Genomic DNA, 17,309 nt, shown 5'->3' with positions numbered 1-17,309 from the left:
GTATAAAAATATTATATTTTGTAATGTCTAAGTTCCTTGGAGCTATAAAACAGTTGTCATTGCATGCACATTTAAATGTTATTTTTAAATAGTAAAAGGTATTTAATAGAACTTGATTTTTTTAGTGTCTTCTTAAATGCATGCAATTTAACAGTATTCCTCTTGTATTTAGTGTATTATTTTTCTCCCTCTTCTGCCCCAACCAAAACCATGGTCCCTTTCATAAGTGCTGTAGCACCTTGATTGTAAAAAAAAGATCATTAAACATCTCTTGTATTGTTTAGCACCTTGATTGTAAGAAAAACACCATTAAACAGCACCCCTAAGTGTGCCACTACCAACTCTTTTTGAAAGTTGTAATGCATTACCTTGGTCTAGAGAGGCTCTGGCCCTGACAAAGGGATTAGAGGAATGCACATTAAGTGTTTATAGCAATCACTTGTAACGTGCGTAGTTCTCAGGACAGGGTTGTCCCCAGTGAGCCTGGTGACAGGAGATACAGCAGCATTGTTTGAGTGACTGTGCACATTTGCAGTCTCCTGGTGGGTGAGAGCTGTTTATGGACACAATTACTGATGGTGGTGGCGGCATCATGGTTATTTGTCAGGAATCCCTCTGGGCTGTCAAGGTCGTTCCAAAGAAAACATAATGGATGATCAGCTTGGGCTCCTCTGGACTTCACTGAGGAACAGGAGTCCTGTGAAGGAAATAATGGGGTGAAAGGAAGGAGGTGCAGTGAGCAGTGAAGGACTAAGTAGGAAAGGCAGAACTGGAGGGTGAAAGAGGAAGGATCTGTGTCCACCACTGGCTGTGGCACCACACTGTGTTCGTGAGGTGTTCTCCAAGAAGCTTCACAGTGTGCAGTGTTCTCCCGTGCGTTTGGAGCTGTGCTGGGAGTGCCCCCCTAGTCTGCATCACCCGTTTTCTACTTTGGAAGCAGCCAAATTGCTGCCAGGGCCAAAATTTGTTGCTGCTCTCAAATTAACAAGGGATTCTGTTAGAAGGGAGTCACAAATCACCTCAGCAATACTGCATTTCACAGGTTTCTTTCTTTTGCTGAGTGAGATTCCAGTGAGGAATACAGTGATGGGCTGGGAGTTTAATGGTTTTTCTAAATAGCTTCATGGTTGCTTTTCCCGTTTGGGAATATGTGTGTGTGCATGTGTGTGTCTTAGAATAAATGGTAATGTTTCTACGATAAGTCAGTTTAAGTGGAAAGACACTTTTCATGTGCTATCTAGCCATATGTTAAAGAAAAAGAAATTAAAAAGCCGCCTCCTTGCATTGCTGTGCATCTCTCAGTTCTGCTGATTCACATCTGCATTAGGGCCACATGGTCAATTCCCCACTGTCATTTCTTTGTTCAGGCACCCCTTGCTAAATATACTTGTTTAGATTAAACAAGAGATGGAAAATGAAATTAATAAGCTGGTGCCTTCTGGAGAGGCAACTGGTGCTTTTTGTTTGTGTGAAAAGGACATGGGGGAGTGGTGGAGGAGAGATTAATTTCCTGGCTTATTTCAGTTATTGTGCACATTATTTCATTCTTCCTGACAGATTCATATGAAGCAGTCTTTCCGCTCTGCAGCTTTTTAGTTGAATAATCTGGAAGAGTAATAGGGAGGAAAAAATGGTCTGTGTGGCCATGTGAATGGAGCAGTCTGGGAAGGTGTTTAGTTTGCCCTGAAAGCAGGATAGTAGGTCTTCTGTCTGCCACTGGCCTGTGGCAATTCCTTCTCTGACACAGAAGTGATGGCTCCTAGGCACAAAACACCACCATTTCTCAAAGTCTTTTAGCTCTCCCCAGTTTGCTTCTTGCTTCCATCTGGTCTCTTTCTCAGCATTACAACCTGGACGTGATATCAAAGACCAAACTCATCTGCCAGCCAAGGCATTTGTCTGTTTAATCTCCCACACTACATAGTGGAAGCAAAACACACTGCACAAGCAGTCACTGCATGTGCAAGAAGGCAACATCTCCGACCAGACAGTTAAAGTCTGAGCTGCGTCAGTGCTGCCCGACACGTGCGGCTGGTGTTCTGGCATTGCCACCTCATTCTCTCTTAGGATGTAAAGCGAATGCTTGAACATTGGATGTCCAGAAGTATACACTCATTACCTGCCATCTTAGACCCTGCTTTTGTGTCCTCAGTGGATTGCTGTTTGTGGGAACCATTACTAGGAGAGGGCACACTGGATGAATGGTTGAACATCTGCAAGAGTTGCAAACCATCCTGCCAATGTACAAAGTCAACAGCCAGCCATCAGGTGAGCACAGTGTTGTCTTCCTGCTCAGAGGAGGGTGGAAGTGAAGATGATCCAAGGTTTGACTCTCAAGGTTTGTCCATTGACCTGGAGAGTCCTGTGATCAGCTGCTTCAGTGGCTGTACACCAACTGGGTAGCAGGAGCGATGTAGAGGGGAAGCAACTTTTAGTTTGGATGCGGAAGTTTTACTGTAGTTCATGTACTGTTTTCTCCTGTACAGGATTATCTGGTGGTTTTCTTGAGTCACTGCCTCCACTTGAAGTCTCTAAAGTTTTCTTGTAGAGCTGCTCATGGGGTTTTTCAGATTACCACAGTTCAATTTTGTTGTGAAAAATGCACTTATTCAGTAGCTGCCCTGTGTGCAGCAGTCTGTAGTGTTTGGGGATGAATGGTGGTCTGAAAGCATGAAGAAAATGATTTATATTAGTGGTGCCTCCAACGCATCAGTTGTTGGGATGGAGAGAATTTGTTCAGAAACCTTCAATTTCTCCAGTGTATGTCATCGTCTGCCATCAGTTCCTTGGCCTGGCTTTAATCTGATGTCACCTGAACTATAAAATGCCTTAAAAGACATTTGCCAGCCAGTTGGCTATTAACTGTAAACAAGATCAATTTTTTTAATGTTGTCATTTAATTCTAAGAGCATGCTCACATTTGAAACTGGCAATAGGCACCATTTCATCAGTCAAATACAAAGTTTGGGAAGTGTCTGGAACAAGGACCATTTCCTTCCCATCCGTAGCCAAAAATACACGTTTCTTAGACAGATAATCAAAATCGACTATCCAGCATCATGCTCTGACAGGCACACACTGCAATGAACCTTGGCAATACAGTGTTTGTTCTCCAGTGGCATTAGCACAGCAAGAAAAGGATGTCATTGCATATGACCAGTGCAAACCAAGGTTCTTCCTAATGGAAGACATTCCAGTACATCTCCTGTGGCCACTTTTGTTTTCCTGGTCTTAATACCAGTGGGCTCTTGTTGTTTCAGTCTGTCTGAGGCCAGATGAATATCTCAATGCTGTTCACTGTAAAGCAAAGATGACTGGCAAGAACAGGAATATGAGGCTTAAATAATTTATAGCTCCATGCATACATTTAAACCCAAACGAGAAGAAAATAACGAAGACAGACTCTTTCTATTCTTGTTAAATCACCCTTCTGGAGCCTTAACTTTTCCATGGCAGATGGAAGAACATAATCACAAATATGCTTGCAGAAGATGCCGAAGTATTTACGTGGCATGGCACGTGTGCCCAATAGCAACTTCCTCTCAACAAGAAACACAGATGAAAGCTGTCTGTAAATGTTATATGTAGATGAAGTTCCATATATCACTTTAAATTCTAATTTTGTATGCAATAAAAGCTCCCGATAGCAGATGGAAGTATTAACCACGTTTTAGAAAGAATGCTGTCTGAGATTGCTGGTAGCTCTGCAGCTGGCAGTGTCTGCCCCATAGAGCTACCATGTAAGCCTTGCCACCTGACAGGTAAGCCTCTGGGATTTTGAATGTCTCATCCAAGGCACCTGTGAGCCTCCTGTTTCCCTCATGCAAAAGATGGAGGTGCATACTCAGTCATTTCATGTAAAAAGAGATTCTAAGGGAAAAGCTTTGTTAAATGATATGGGAGGAAAATAATTAAATGGATCTGGATGACACTGCCAAAGAGAAGCAGCTTTCTCTTCTGAGACTGTGGGAGAGTGCTATGATTTCACACCTCAGACGCAATGGGCTTTGGTCCCCTTTTGCCCCAAAATGAATTGTGCCTGTATCACAAACACTTGAAGTTCTTCTCATGCTTACCAAATCTCCCTGGATGTTTTAAATCATTTTTGGATCCACCAAGTATTTAAATAAGCAGGGTTATCAGAGTGTGTAATGACAGGACGGAAAATGTCAGGGATGGGTGTGAGCAACATACTGAAGGTAAATTACCTCTCTTCAGTCTGTCACCAGTGGTGCAAAAATGTAAATAGCATGTCCATGGACTGGGATTTTTAGTGATTGCAGAAACCTAATGCTCTGAACTGCAAATTACAGAGTCAAGGTGGGGAGGAGAGCAGAAGACGGGGCTAATACACGTGTGTTTAAAGCAAATAAACAAGTCTCTTGTTTATAACCAGTGCTGCATCCTGCTTGTCTCTCCTGATCAGTCTGTAGACAAAATCAGATTATTCAGGCTGATGGACTTGGAAAGGGCTAGGGCTGTTAGACTGCATCTGTGGTGGACAGCAGGCATCACTACCCTATATTCATAGACTGTCTCCCCTTTCGCAGCTCTCTGACCAAAAACTGTAGTTGATGTGTATTGCTTGGCCCAGGTCCCCCCATCTCGTGCTGGGCCAGAAGGCTGATAGAAGTCACTGTGCTGAAGTGCGGTGGCACAGGGGATGCTTGGCAACAGGCTCATAGAGGCCAGGCATCTGCTTTTCTTCACAGTTCATCTCGTTCCTCCTCATTGCAAATGCAGGCGCTCCTTTGACTGTTCATGAAGGGCCGGCAGCCCAGGGTCCAGACGGCATTGAACACTGTGTCTGCGACAGACTCACAAGCTGCAGGGAAGGAAGAGATGAGGCAGGTAAGTAACAGGCACTTCGGGACATCTGAGGGATGGGTGGAAGCCACCCTAGCCTGAGCTCTGCACCGAGTTGTGTGCTGTTTACAGTTGGAAGCATGGGCTGTTGTCGTATCTCTGAGTATTGCAGATTTATAAATCCAGAGGCTCTATTCTGCTCAACTGGGGGCTCTTTTCTCCCTAGGGTGGCACCAGTCTGACACTAACTTCTTGCCTTCGTCAGGCTTTTCTGGTTGATGGATCATTTGGGGCACTGCAAATAACACTATTTAGCAAGCAGATTTCCAAGACGATCTCTACAATACTGTCTTTCCTGCTTCCCTCTCCCCTCAGTTTTCCCTATAGCTACTCCTAACCAGCCTTTTCTGCTTTTTGGGAGTTGCCAGCCAGCATGAAAATCCTACTCCAGTTGTAACAGTGGAGCCTGACTACTAGCCCCTCCTCTTCCAAAAAACAAGCCCAAAACTGCTTGTCAATAAATAAACAGGTTAATATGAAGTCTTTTAGAGTTTACTCGCTGGCAACCAACATTGATTGCTGTATGCATACGGGAAAGCCCTGCCTTTGGGGCTGTCTCCTGTCACCTCAGCCTCTCAGAGCACCTCGCTCTGCTCCTGCTGCTTAAGAAGCTTGCTCAGTTGGCAGGCATTGGAGAGCCTGTAGCAAGTCATGGGAAAACCAAGGCTTTGGTTAACTGGCACTGCTGCGGCTGGGATGTTTGCGCCCACATGAAGGGAGCGCAGATGCTGTTCCCCTGCCTGCTCTCTCTGTCCTAGTGACTCAGGGGAAAGGATCCCTGATAAGAGCTGGGATGGTGTTGGTGGAGGACTGTGTGACAGGAGCTGCTCATAGCAGCACTGAGGACAGGGAGTGGCAGGTACAGAGCAAGGGGAGGAGAGGATGGCTCAGAGGTTTGTTAGTTTGCAACTACCTGTGCTTCCTGACGCAACCAGGACAGAGATCATGGAAGTATTTAGTCCTACTTGGCTACAGGCAGAGGTAGCTTGGCTTAGCCAAGAAGTAAGGGCTCTGCTCCACCTTTACTCCCTAGTATTCCTGTTTCACTGCTGCAGGCAAAAAGGAAAAAGGAGGCATCTGAAAAATTTGCAGGGGAAAAAATCTGAAGAAATAGGAAGAGGTTGTCTGCACGAGGATTCGTGGACAGGGGTGACTGTGAAAGATTTGCTATACTTGGCCTGTAGCACTTATATCTTAGTCCATGTCTTTGTTTTCTCTTGCTGGCCTGGACACTGTTTCCAAACATTTATCTGTGATGAAGTAGAAAGCCATCTGCACTAGTATTCCTAGTCATGCAGCCTTACCTCTGTGCCCTAATCAGGCTGCACCTTTGGAAAACAAATGCAGATTTAACTATACCTTCCAGCAGGGCATCAGCAGTCGGGATCAGAGGAGCTGGCTGCAATTAGCTGTGAGAAACTGAGCAGCACCACCAGTTTTATTCAGCTTTGGGAATGGGCTGTTCTCAAGGGCTCTGCCAGTTTTTCAGACTAGAGATTTTATAAATATCTTCTACTGTTTCAGTGTCATCTACTGTTGGAAGGTCTTATCTCTGCGTGTCCAGCGTTACTGCCACACAGCCCCTCTGCAAGAGACAGATGGCTGCCTTACAGAGGATGGGGAAATGAAATGGCCTCAGGAGGAGCAGACTGGGGGAGGCTGGAGGCTTTCCTGCCATGGCTGACCTCTAATAGTGGAAAGGTCTATGTTTCCTCCTTGTCATACAGTGAAAAGGTGCTTGATGTTGACACAGGGGACCAAGAGGCAGGCTTGGACTCTTCGCACAGATTACAAAATGCAGTCTTTACCAAAAAGCTCTTCTCAAACTTGCAGTCTGAAGCTTTTAAAATTAGGCAAAACCAGGGTGGCTGCTGGCATGTCACTAGAAGTTTGTTGGTATGGGGGCTTCTGAGGAATCCAGCTCTGCCCACCATGGCTCAGCCACCACCCATGTCCCTGGTGCCATCGTCATCTCTTATCTGTGAACCAGATCCCAGAGAGCCTTTGTCCTTGGCTCTCCCAGTTTGTTGGCCCTTGGCCATGCAGGTTTCAGTGTGTGGTTTACTGGCTGTAGGAAGTTTTTTTGACCAGGCAAAGGTGTTTTAACTCTCAGGGAGAGCACCCAAGGGTTGAAGGAATTGCAGCTAGGTGTTTTTTGTTGCTGGGTTGTTGGTTTGTTTGTTTGTTTGTGGGTTGGTTTTTTTGGGGGGTGTGTGTGTGTTTGTTTGTTTGGGGCTTTTTCTTTCCACAGTCTTGGGGCAGAAGTGTGTGCGGAGGGAGCAGATCTCAGTGTTCTCACTCATCTCTGACCCACCTGTGACAAGTGCGGGGCAGACGTGCTGCTCCCTACTGCAGACTTTTGCTGCTTTCTCACAGAGAGAGCTCCATGCCCACACCCTCCCCTCCCTGGCATTGCTTCCTCCCTCCATAGTGGATGTGAGCCAGGAAGCCTACCTTCCACCTTGGAGACAAACCCAAGGCTGCGCTTAAGGTCGGAGCAAATGGAGTGGAGGCACCATCGGAACTTTGCATCGCAGCGGTATTTGTTGGCCCCACAGGTGTCGTAACAGATGTCCAGCTGGTTACAGCACTTGGTCATGGCAGGGATGCCCAAATCTAGCTGGGGAAAGAGAGGAAAGCAGTGTCCTTTGGCTGCATCCTGGCCTCAGAATCAAATAGCTCCTGCTGGGTGAGGTGTTGCAGAGCCCAGCTGGATCCTTTTCCAGAAACTGTCTCAGAGAGCTAGGGCAGCAGGAGGGACCACATGCTTACTCCCTCACCATCTAAAGTAAGTGGCAACAATAGTGCAGGTCCAGTACAGGGCAGACCACATTCCTTTCTCTCTCTTGCAGGTGATTAACCTCTGGTAGAGAGGTGGGAAACAGCCCCTCCATGAATTTGCTAGTTCTCATTTGTCAGAGTTCATTAGAGAGCTTCTTGTCCTTGCCAGCAGTGGCAAAGGCCCCTTTTCTCTTTCCTCCTTTTCCCACAATCTGAGAAGTCCTGCTTGTTGGCCTAATAAATCTGCTATAACTGTTATTAATGCCTTATTTCTCGGAGATACATGTATGAGGCCAAGGACAAATACAGCTTGACCAGGGGAGTTCTACTTGCTTGGAGGTAAACAGCAGCTTAGCTAATAACCATGGGGGTGATGGGGCAGAAGGCCTGTCTCCTGCAGAGGCTGGACTCATTAGCTCGTTATAAATTCTTCCTCTTTTTGGTCTTCTTCATGTAATATTTAGGAGATTGTTTCTTCATTGCACTCAGTGCTTGTGACTGCCTGCCTGCCTAAGGAGAAGGTACTGCAGAAATGCCCACAAGGTTTGCAGTGAAATGTAGTTTAGGAGTCTAATATTATATGAAGAATGGGATGCAAAAAGAGGGCTTTTTGGAGCAGGAATCTGCCTAATTGCTGCAGACTTCATGGGCAGCAGTAATGCATAAGGTAAATAATATTTCCTGCTCTTAGAGCCTTCTGGCAGTACTTTTCCTGGTGATTCTAATATGATTTCATTAATTGCTTTAAAAATAACAAGTGGGTGCAGTATTAAAGTCTGCAGGTTTATTTCATTGCTTGGCAAAGGCAAAAGCATAGGAGGGGGCTAAGGGCCAAGTGTAGAGAATGCCTTCAAGTATTGCTGTTTCTACATTATGCTGTGCCACTGAGCTGCCTGTCATGGAACGTGTTCCCTGTCCTATAGCAAGGGCACAGGATTGTTCAGGGCCTTGGTAAAAATATGTTCCTCTGCAGTAGTGCTCTGCTTGACCAGGTGCCCCCCTCTCATGGTGCTAGGCCGCTCAGGAAACTTTCTCTTTCGGCATCTACTGAGACAACCAGAGGAACAGTCCAGTCCTCTGTAAATACAACTCATGTCTTTGTGACTCCTGTTTCACTGCCACCAGCAGTTGAAATCTTAATGCCTCCCTGACTGACAGTTAGGCAGTGCTCAGACTGACATGTTTGCCTTGCTTCCTAACAGCAGACAGCTTTGTCTTGTGTCAGTCCCAGGCAGATAGCTTGTTCCCTGACACCACATAAGTGATACTTTCTCCCTTTTCCAGAGCCCTGGCTTCAGCTGTGAAAAGAAGCCGCCACATAGACACTGTGTAATGCAGCTAAGCCTTTTCCTGCCAAATATTACTGGTTACTGTGATTAGCGAATTGCATCATTTGGGGGTGGCAGGTGTGGCAGTACATACAGTTTCAGGTACCTTGAGCCCCAGAAAATTTGAGCTACAGCCGTTGGGTTCCTGTGGTTTGTAGTGAGGTCGCGGCATTGGAGCCTTCCCTAAGAAAGAAAGGAAAAATGTTAGGAAAGCCAATCTTTCAAGTAGCAGCACCAAAAAGTAGGAGTGACAGGCAGCTCCCCTTTGGTCTATATCCCCAAACACTTCACTCTCCCAGGAGATGCGAGGAGGAAAGGATAGGCACTAGATCTGGCTGACACCTGGGTTTCCCCTGTACTGTCCCTTGATGTGTGTTCAGGGCTTGTTCTGTTTCTGTCTCAGCTGGTTTTATAAAAGGGAGATCTCAGCGGCAGAGTGAGGTGTTAAGATATTTTGAGGTGCTCTGGGAAAAGCTTGCAAGCTGTGTGAATGCTCCAACAAAAACATGTGAGCTGAGCCTTTTGTAAGTCCATCACCTCTAGGGCTAAGCTTCTACTTCCCTGAGCACCACTACAGAATTTAAATAGACATAAAATAAATCTAATTTAGCCCTTGAGGCAGGATTAAGTTTTTTTAAAACTCCATTTCCACTGTTTTCTTCTTGTCAGCACTGACAATCATCTAAGATGCTTTTTCCTTTTTTCTGTCCAGGTACCCAAAATACCAGTGGTTAGCAGAGGCATAAATCTGCCATGTTCTTGAGAAGACCTCACAGACAAATGCATCAAAAAGTCTTGTGCAGTAATGTTCCTAGCACCTTCTAAATTAAAAATTGCCGGAGTGGTTTTCCTTGAACAAGAGATTTGCGACAAATGAGCAACAAACTGAAACAGCTGAGAGGCGCCAATGCTGTTTTCTTCAGCCCTACAGACATACAGTATGCACCAAGGATTTGGCTGCCCGCAAGCCAAGATAAAGCGCTCTAGCTGACACTGCCACCAGGCGATGGCATTTGTGTGGGAAGGTATGTCTCAGTACAGCAGTTACCTACACTGTTCTACCTTTCTGTCCACTTTTGAATAGATCAGAGCTGCTTCATTCTCCAAATGCAATTTTCTAGTGCAGAAAGCACTGTTATTTTGAGCAGGTAGAGCTGAGTTAACAGTAGACAAAGAGCACAAATCGGTTGCAGCACACCATCATTATGGGATTACTTTTGCACCAAAACATAACTCTGAGGTACATTGATGCAAGGTGACTTCTGAGTTTACTGACACGTTAAACATTACAGTCTTTTGGTGGTTATGCTATGGAGAGAAGGAGTTATGTCTATATATGGACTGAATCTATATCCCAAAGCTCCTAAGAAATGTAATGAGAGGAGGGCTGCCTGCAGGTCTTGGTGCAATTCACAGCCTAGTTGCTCTTTTGGAAGGGCATGAGAACTTGGACTCACAATTCAAATTTCCCAAACTGAGGTAGGAGGCAGAGGAAAGTTCAAAATCCAAGGTGGATTTTGCAGGACGGGTCAAATTTTAATTATTTGCTTGTAATATTGACAAATTATCTTTCTGCAGCACACTGTCAATTAACGGGATAAGGTGGCAAGTCAGCATAGGAGTGGAAGTGTTTGGGGATATGGAGATAATTGTTTCCACAGAAGACCTTCTATTAAGATGAAGGTACACCTATTAAATCTTAGAAAGCTGACCTAAGGAAAGGTGACATGAGAACTGTGATCAACAAAACATGAACTACCTTCCCAATGAGCCCTTGCTGGAAACCTGTCCTATTCCTCCCTGAAAAACAGTTTAATCATTTGTAAAGTGCCTTTTGGTGAACTCTTTCTCAGCTGCCCTTTGGTGAACTTTATCAGCTGAAGTCCAAGACACTAAAATTAACCTCTCTCCCACATCTTACTTTCTAGCTTAGCAGTAAAACAAAAGCAAAAAAACAACCAAAAAAAAACCCCCTTAAAAGGCTTCCCTGACTCTACATGACCATTCACTTTCTGCTCTTGTTATCATCTATTTCTTGCCCATCCTTATAGGCGCTTTTGTGATGGCGGTAGGGACTTTGTGGCTCACACTGGCTGTTTGCTAGCTGTGTTTCACCATGGATGACACCTGCTTGCTGCAGGTCATCACTGGGATGAAGAAGAGAGCTGCAAGCACAGCAGGACCTGCATGGCAGCACGCTGAAGAGCGATGCTGACGTGTAAAAGCACAGCTTTGCTGAGGAAGCCTGTTCTTTGCAAGGAGTTTTATTTCAGGGCATTTTCTTGTTGGCACAGCCTCAGAGGAGAACTGAAGTTGGGTTCCTAATGGAAGCAAGTTTCCCTGATGCGTTTTAATACCTTCAGGCTGTTGTAACTATGCCAAGAAACTGGAAAACAGCCAGCTGGCTGGAACAGCTGCTGGCCACGCAGGAGGTCTCAAGACACTGCAGTACTGGTACACTGGCAGGAGGAAGTGAATGTATTTCTGGATGAATAAATGGTCTTGGGGCTCCTTACTGTTTTGAGAGGCCTGTTGTTATTTCTCTGCTCCAGGCAAGCAGGCTTTGAGCAGACGTTGTCCTACGTAGCACAGCTGTGTTGGAGTGTCTGACTTTGAAGGCTCTTTTCTCACAGCCTGGGTGTGCCTCCTCATCTTAAGCCCCTCAGGACCAAATTCTGGGCAAGATGTTGAAGTCCTGCCTGGCCAGACAGCTGAAGGAAGCTATCAAGGGAGTTAGCCCCAGTTCAGGCTGTTTCCCACCCCAAGATGCCCAGAAAGATTTTGTAAGGGGGAGGTATTTGCCAGCAATTGCTAGTGTAATCCTAATGTCCTGATTTAATGGAGTAATCCATCAAGTTGTTTGTTTTCAGACCTCACTAGCTGCTGAAAAATCAAGAGAGTCTTACAGCCGAACAGCCAAGTGCTGTGTGCTCAGCTGAAGATAGATGTGGCAATCGCAGGTGAGTCCTGACCTTTATTTTGGCAATATAAGCTATTATTGGTGTCTCAGCTGAAATGAAAGAAAGTAGAAGGTGTAATTTTTGCTTCATGCCTGGGGAAAAAGCAGTGGATGGTAAAAAAGGTTTGTGTTCATTCTTCTGGGCACAGACTGGTTCTCACTGGTTTGGGATCACCCCTGCATCCCCTCCACTTGCAGCCTGCAATGTCTGAGCTAGAGACCAGCATGGATAATGGTCATGGAAGGGTTCAGCAAGACCTTACAAGCATTTGGGCAGAGTTTCGCTAGTTTCCTCCTTCAGGCAGTGATTAACAACTTGTTCAGCAGAGGATGAGAACAGCGCTAACGATGAGCTTGTTTGTTTTCCTTTCTAGTTAAAACATTTCCCCAGTAAGATGCAGGATGCTCTCAGGGAGCAGGCAGGCATTTTTGCCACCACCCTGTGGAGATGCTCTTCCCCCTGCCCAGAGTGCAGGGCCAGGGCAGCAGGGGCAGGGAGAGCCCCAGCCTCAGGATGTGCTTAGTGACCACTTCTCCAGGACTTGGTGAGTCCTGAGGCTCCCTGAACTGAGCTCTGATACCAGCCTTCCCAAACCTTGCCTCAGGTGCACAGCAGTCCCAGCCACCCTGTGTCCACTACAGGGTTTTCAGTCACTATGTTAAGAAGGGCAAGTCCCTTTCTGCTCCTGATTTGGAGCGTGGTGTGGATCTAAAGTAGGGTTATCACACAGAGCATGGGGCTGCCGTGCTGTGGGCCTGGGGATGAGCTGTCTGATGGGCAAATGGGCTCATCCTGTGTGCTGGAGCAACACTGTGGTGCGCACGGGGGGTCTTCTTCTCCAGACATTGTGCCTCTGGGGTGCACACTGCTGCCAGCGGGCCCCACAGAGCAGCTGTGGCCCTCCCGAGCTGCTGCAGAGGGGCAGCCCTGGCTGGGGGAATGCCATGGGGCCCCAGGCTGAGGGACCAGGGCTGCTGTGGGACTGAGGCACCTGACACCCTGCAGGTCTGTGAGGCTGAGGTGCCTGGCCCTGTTTCCTGTTAGCAGGGGCCCAGGGAGCAGAGCAGAACAAATATATACACATTATTTAAAAACAAAACATAACTCCCCCCCAAAAAAAAGAAAAAAGGTGGGGAAAAAAAACCCAAACCAAAACCCGAAACCAACTTGAAAGCTTGTTTTAAACTCTCTGTGACCTCATTTTGGCTAAGGGTGGCCCATCTGCCCTCTTGTCCTGACAGGCAGCTCATGTCCCAGCCCTGCAGCATCAGTTCCTCCCAGCACCCCTGCTCCTGGCCTGGGAGGGGCAGGAGATGCTTCCCTTGGCTGCATCTGTCCGGGCAGCAATACAGACAACCCCGTGCAGGCTGGAGACGTGCAGCGCAGCGTGCAGCTCACGTTCTGGAAGAAATGGGTTGCATATAGGCCGAAACTGAGTTGGTGGGATCTCTCCAAAGCATGGAGTCTTTGTCTGTGAAAACCAAAGGTCAGGGAACAGGGAAGGAGAGGGGCTGAAACCGCAAGCATCCTGCCCAGACAGTCTCTAGGGATGTGAGACGAAGCTGGGGGGAAAAGGGCTGGCAGGCTATTGTGGATGGGCAGGCTGAGTTGGCTGAAAACAGTTATTGCTGTGGGGACAGACATGGGGAGAGGACACAGTCTGTAGGAAGCCTCCTTCCTGTTCCCAAACAGGTCCTGCAGCACTTCTACACGCCCAGTCCCCTGTCCTGCCTGCACTCCTGCCCTGCTCTCCCCAGGATGTCACCCCTTCATCCTGCCCCCAGGACAAACTCTTCCTTTTTGGTAAATCATTTTAAAGTCCAAGGCAAGCGGTGGCTTCCTCGTTCTGCCTTGAGTACAGAAGGTTCCTCCGTGCTGACTGCAGGTCTCGGGTGCCTTCCTGTTACCTCCCCTCCTACAGCCCACTTATTAACCAACTTGCAGCTGTTGAACAACGACACTCTGAAGGTTGCTGAGACTAGGGCAATACCAACAATCCCTTCTGAGACAGGCCTGCACAGGCTGCTCGTCCTCCCCTCCAGGGCCTCACTGCCTGCCCTGGTGCTTCTCTCCAGCGGTCTGGGCAGCCCGGTCACCTGTATGCCCTTCCTGTAAAACCTGTGTCTTCTCTTCTTGTCCCCTTGCACACAACACAGTGATCAGGCTGTTCTCGGTGAGAGGGGAAGATGAGGGTTCAGTGCCCCGGTGCTGGCACTAGCAGAGAAGTTGTGACTCTGCAGAGACTTGCTGAGCAGAGCAAGGGTCAGGTCATGGACAGGAGCTGATGGTGGTCTTGGGGAAGGAGAGCACATGAGGGGGAAAGGGCAAGAAAAAGGAGCCAGCAGGAGCAGTGTTCACTTACCGTATCGGCACCTGTACTGGCATACTCCATTTTTTCCCCCAAGCAGTTCCAAGAAGGAGTCAAAGTAGCTGTTAACTGTTTCAAAGCTGTCCCGGATGGTCTCGATGCCCCAGTCTGAATAGGATGGCGCTGCCTGGGAAGCTCGGTGGACGGTGTTCACCTGTGTTGCTTCTTCTGTGCATTGCCCTAAGCCCAGCGTCAGGCACAGAACCGCTGCCTTGAAAAGCAGCCTCATGCTGCAGTCCAGATCCGGAGCCCAGAGCCCTTGTCCAGGCAGATACACGCAGGCAGGGAGGAGTGGGAGCGAGCCGTGGCATGCAGGAGGCAGGTAAGCACCCCTCTGCCCTGGACTTTGAACACTGCTGAGGGAGCCGGCATGAGGTCACCCCAGACAGAGTGCAAAGTGCACCCCGGGGATTTGGAACAAGTTCATCTTGCAGAGAAACACCAGGGAGAGAGTTTGCACAATCCCGCTGGAACAGGCTCAGCCCCTGTGGCACCAGGAGGGACTGCGGGCCTGCCTGCCCCGCCGAGGCACTGCATGGGCTGCCCCGCTCTCTCCCCAGCCTGTTGGGAGATGAAGAGTGTCTCTGTCCAAAATTTCTGCTGCTCAGGCAATGGCAGTAATGGACCAGCAGCAGACTGAGGAGCACCCGTTGCCTTTCTCCTAGGTCTCCTGGGCAGGTAATGGGGTGGGATGAGGCACCCACCCGGCGTAGCTGCTGTTGGGGACTGCACCTGGCAAACCTGAGGGACCACAGGGATGACACGTTGGTTGTGTGAAGGGGCCCAGGGCAGAAGAGGGTGGCAGAGCATGCCATGTCCTGCTCTGCTATGGTCAGAGGGTGCTGTCAGGCCTCATAGGGGTTGAATCAGCAGCTAAGGAGTAGTTTGGGTTTAGAAACACTGTATTCAGGGTGATCCCTTTGTGCGTCCCCCCCAGTTAAGGATCAGTGATGCAGGTGAGTACTGGCCTTTGATGGGACGCCTGGAGGCTGACGTTAGACGGCTGGTGGTTACAGCTTTGTGTAATGCTGGTGCTGCCGAATTAAATGTGTCGCATAGATGGCCCGCAGCACCAAAGCCCAAGGCAGGTAACGGGCCTGTGGGGGAGCTGCAGGTCCTGGCTGGGACTGGCCTGTCGGAACCTGGGGTCTGCGCAGCTGGTGGAGGCTTCAAACAAGTTACTCATTAAAAGAAACCAACCAAACGAACACCAACAGCAAAAGACAACACAAACCACTGATAAAGGACGGGGAAGGGAAGTGGCAAGGGAAGGCTCTGGCTGCTCATGAGAACCTTTTTGGATGTGCCTCAGCACAGCACTGCCTCTCAGAAGCAGCCACCGTGCAGCTGACGGGCAGATCGGCTGATCTCTGTGGGCCGCAGCAGCCAACTTCAGCAGCCATTTCTGTTTGTGTGGCCGGGCTGTTGAGTGGAGGCTTTCCAGAGGCAAGAGGAGCCGGGCAGTGGGACTTTCAAATACTTGCCAAACGTTAAGTGCGAATTCTGACATCTTACTGTTTTGCAGGAGGCTTGGCCCCGCTGTATCATCACTTCTGAGGCGCCAGAGGTGCGTGGCACCTGTCTGCCTGCATCCTTCTGCATATGGCTGTGCGTTATGTGCTCCAGACGTGGGTAAGGAGGAGGGAACACAGCCAGGTCTTGGTTTCTCAGACAGGTAAGTCAGGAAGTGGGGAACAGAAGCAAACAAGCTGTTTGGTCTTTTTCCTGTGAAATGGTGTGAAGCCAGAGCCAGCTGCTGCCTTCTTGCTTTACCTGGTCTGATGCCCATCACTGACTGTGTTCATGCTCCATGCCCCTCAGAAGGGGATGTGAGAGTTCTTCAGGTCAGCATCCAGAGGTGATTTGGTTGTACAGCCACAGCTGATACCTGTGTGGTGTCTCCCTGAATGCTGCTGGAGCTATGCACCACCGTCCCAGCCTGTGGGAGGAAGCTTGGATGAATCACCGGATGAAGGGGCATGTAAGGTGTGCAGGAGGTTCTGAGGAAACCTCAAACCTGCTTTGTTTTTTGGGAGATGAACACAAGGAGAGAGGGAGGCAGAGAGCATCGGGAAGGGAGGTTGGCAGTGTCCTTGCTGCAGATCAGGAGGTGTGGAGCACTGTAATGCCTGGTGATCATCAGGGTAATGTTTTGTGTTGAGCTAAAGGTGCCAGATTGCGGCTAGATTGTCCATTCCCTGGAGCCTGGGAACCAGCAAGTCGCTGCCTCTAGTGAGCCTTTCTTGAACAGGGTGTCAGTGGGGACACTTGTGAAGTGAGGGCTCCCCTGCAGGAGCACTTGACAGGACTAGAGAGCTCAGCCTGTCCTGCTGTTCAGACCATGCTGGGGACTGCTCTGTCAGTCTTGGTGGAAATGGGCTGCTGTCCCTGGAATTTGTTGTCAGGGAGACTCAGTAGAGGGAAAACCAGGTTCAACAGTCCCACACGTGTCTTGCAGTGAGTGGAGCTGTTGGTGGCTGTTGGCTGAATCACTGCTGTGTGTGACCTGCTGGTTTGCAGCCCCAGTGCTCCCTGCCCTTAGAAACGGCCTGGCAGGAATTAATGTAAAAAAGAGCAAACCAGCTATTCAGAATTAGCTTGGAAACATTGTGCAGAGCCCCTGGGGCAGCTGTGCTTGCTGCCGTGCTTTTATGTGGAGCCTTTTAGGGTTGCTCTGGAGGCAATGCCAGAACATGGCTTTCTTTGTCATCCCTTTTCCCTGGTGGCTGATCCATGTGCTGCTCAATGGGAGCAGAGAGGGGGAAAAATACCATCAGGACTGCAGAGGATGCAAAACACGGTGACTGTGGCATGAGCAGTCAGTGCTGTGCCACTGCCACGCAGGACATGCAGCCTGGAGGGGGTGGCCCTGGCTGGAGGGGGGAGCCTGGGCTGTTTGCAAAATCAATTGGAGTTAAATAGGAAATCTCATCAGGATGGGGGGAGCAGCTGGCAAAGTGCAGGGCCTGGGAAAAGGAGTTGGAAACTTTACTGCTAGTTCATCGC

General features: G+C 48.5%; 1 protein-coding gene across 1 annotated transcript; it reads right to left on the bottom strand.

The window, feature by feature from the left end:
- Positions 1-4,706: 4,706 nt before the first annotated feature.
- On the bottom strand, positions 4,707-14,532 carry PLA2G12B (phospholipase A2, group XIIB). Its single transcript, XM_010014987.1, has 4 exons — positions 14,298-14,532; positions 9,070-9,158; positions 7,321-7,486; positions 4,707-4,825 (listed from the first exon to the last, which is right to left on the bottom strand). Exons 1-4 carry the CDS (start codon positions 14,530-14,532, stop codon positions 4,707-4,709), a joined length of 609 nt encoding a protein of 202 aa, XP_010013289.1.
- Between the last annotated feature and the right edge of the window lie 2,777 nt (positions 14,533-17,309).

This window comes from Nestor notabilis, unplaced genomic scaffold (assembly GCF_000696875.1).
Source record: "Nestor notabilis isolate BGI_N333 unplaced genomic scaffold, ASM69687v1 scaffold34955, whole genome shotgun sequence".
Lineage (NCBI taxonomy): Eukaryota > Metazoa > Chordata > Aves > Psittaciformes > Psittacidae > Nestor > Nestor notabilis.
The sequence above is the reverse complement of the archived record's forward strand: the minus strand, read 5'-3'. Positions and strand labels throughout refer to the sequence as shown.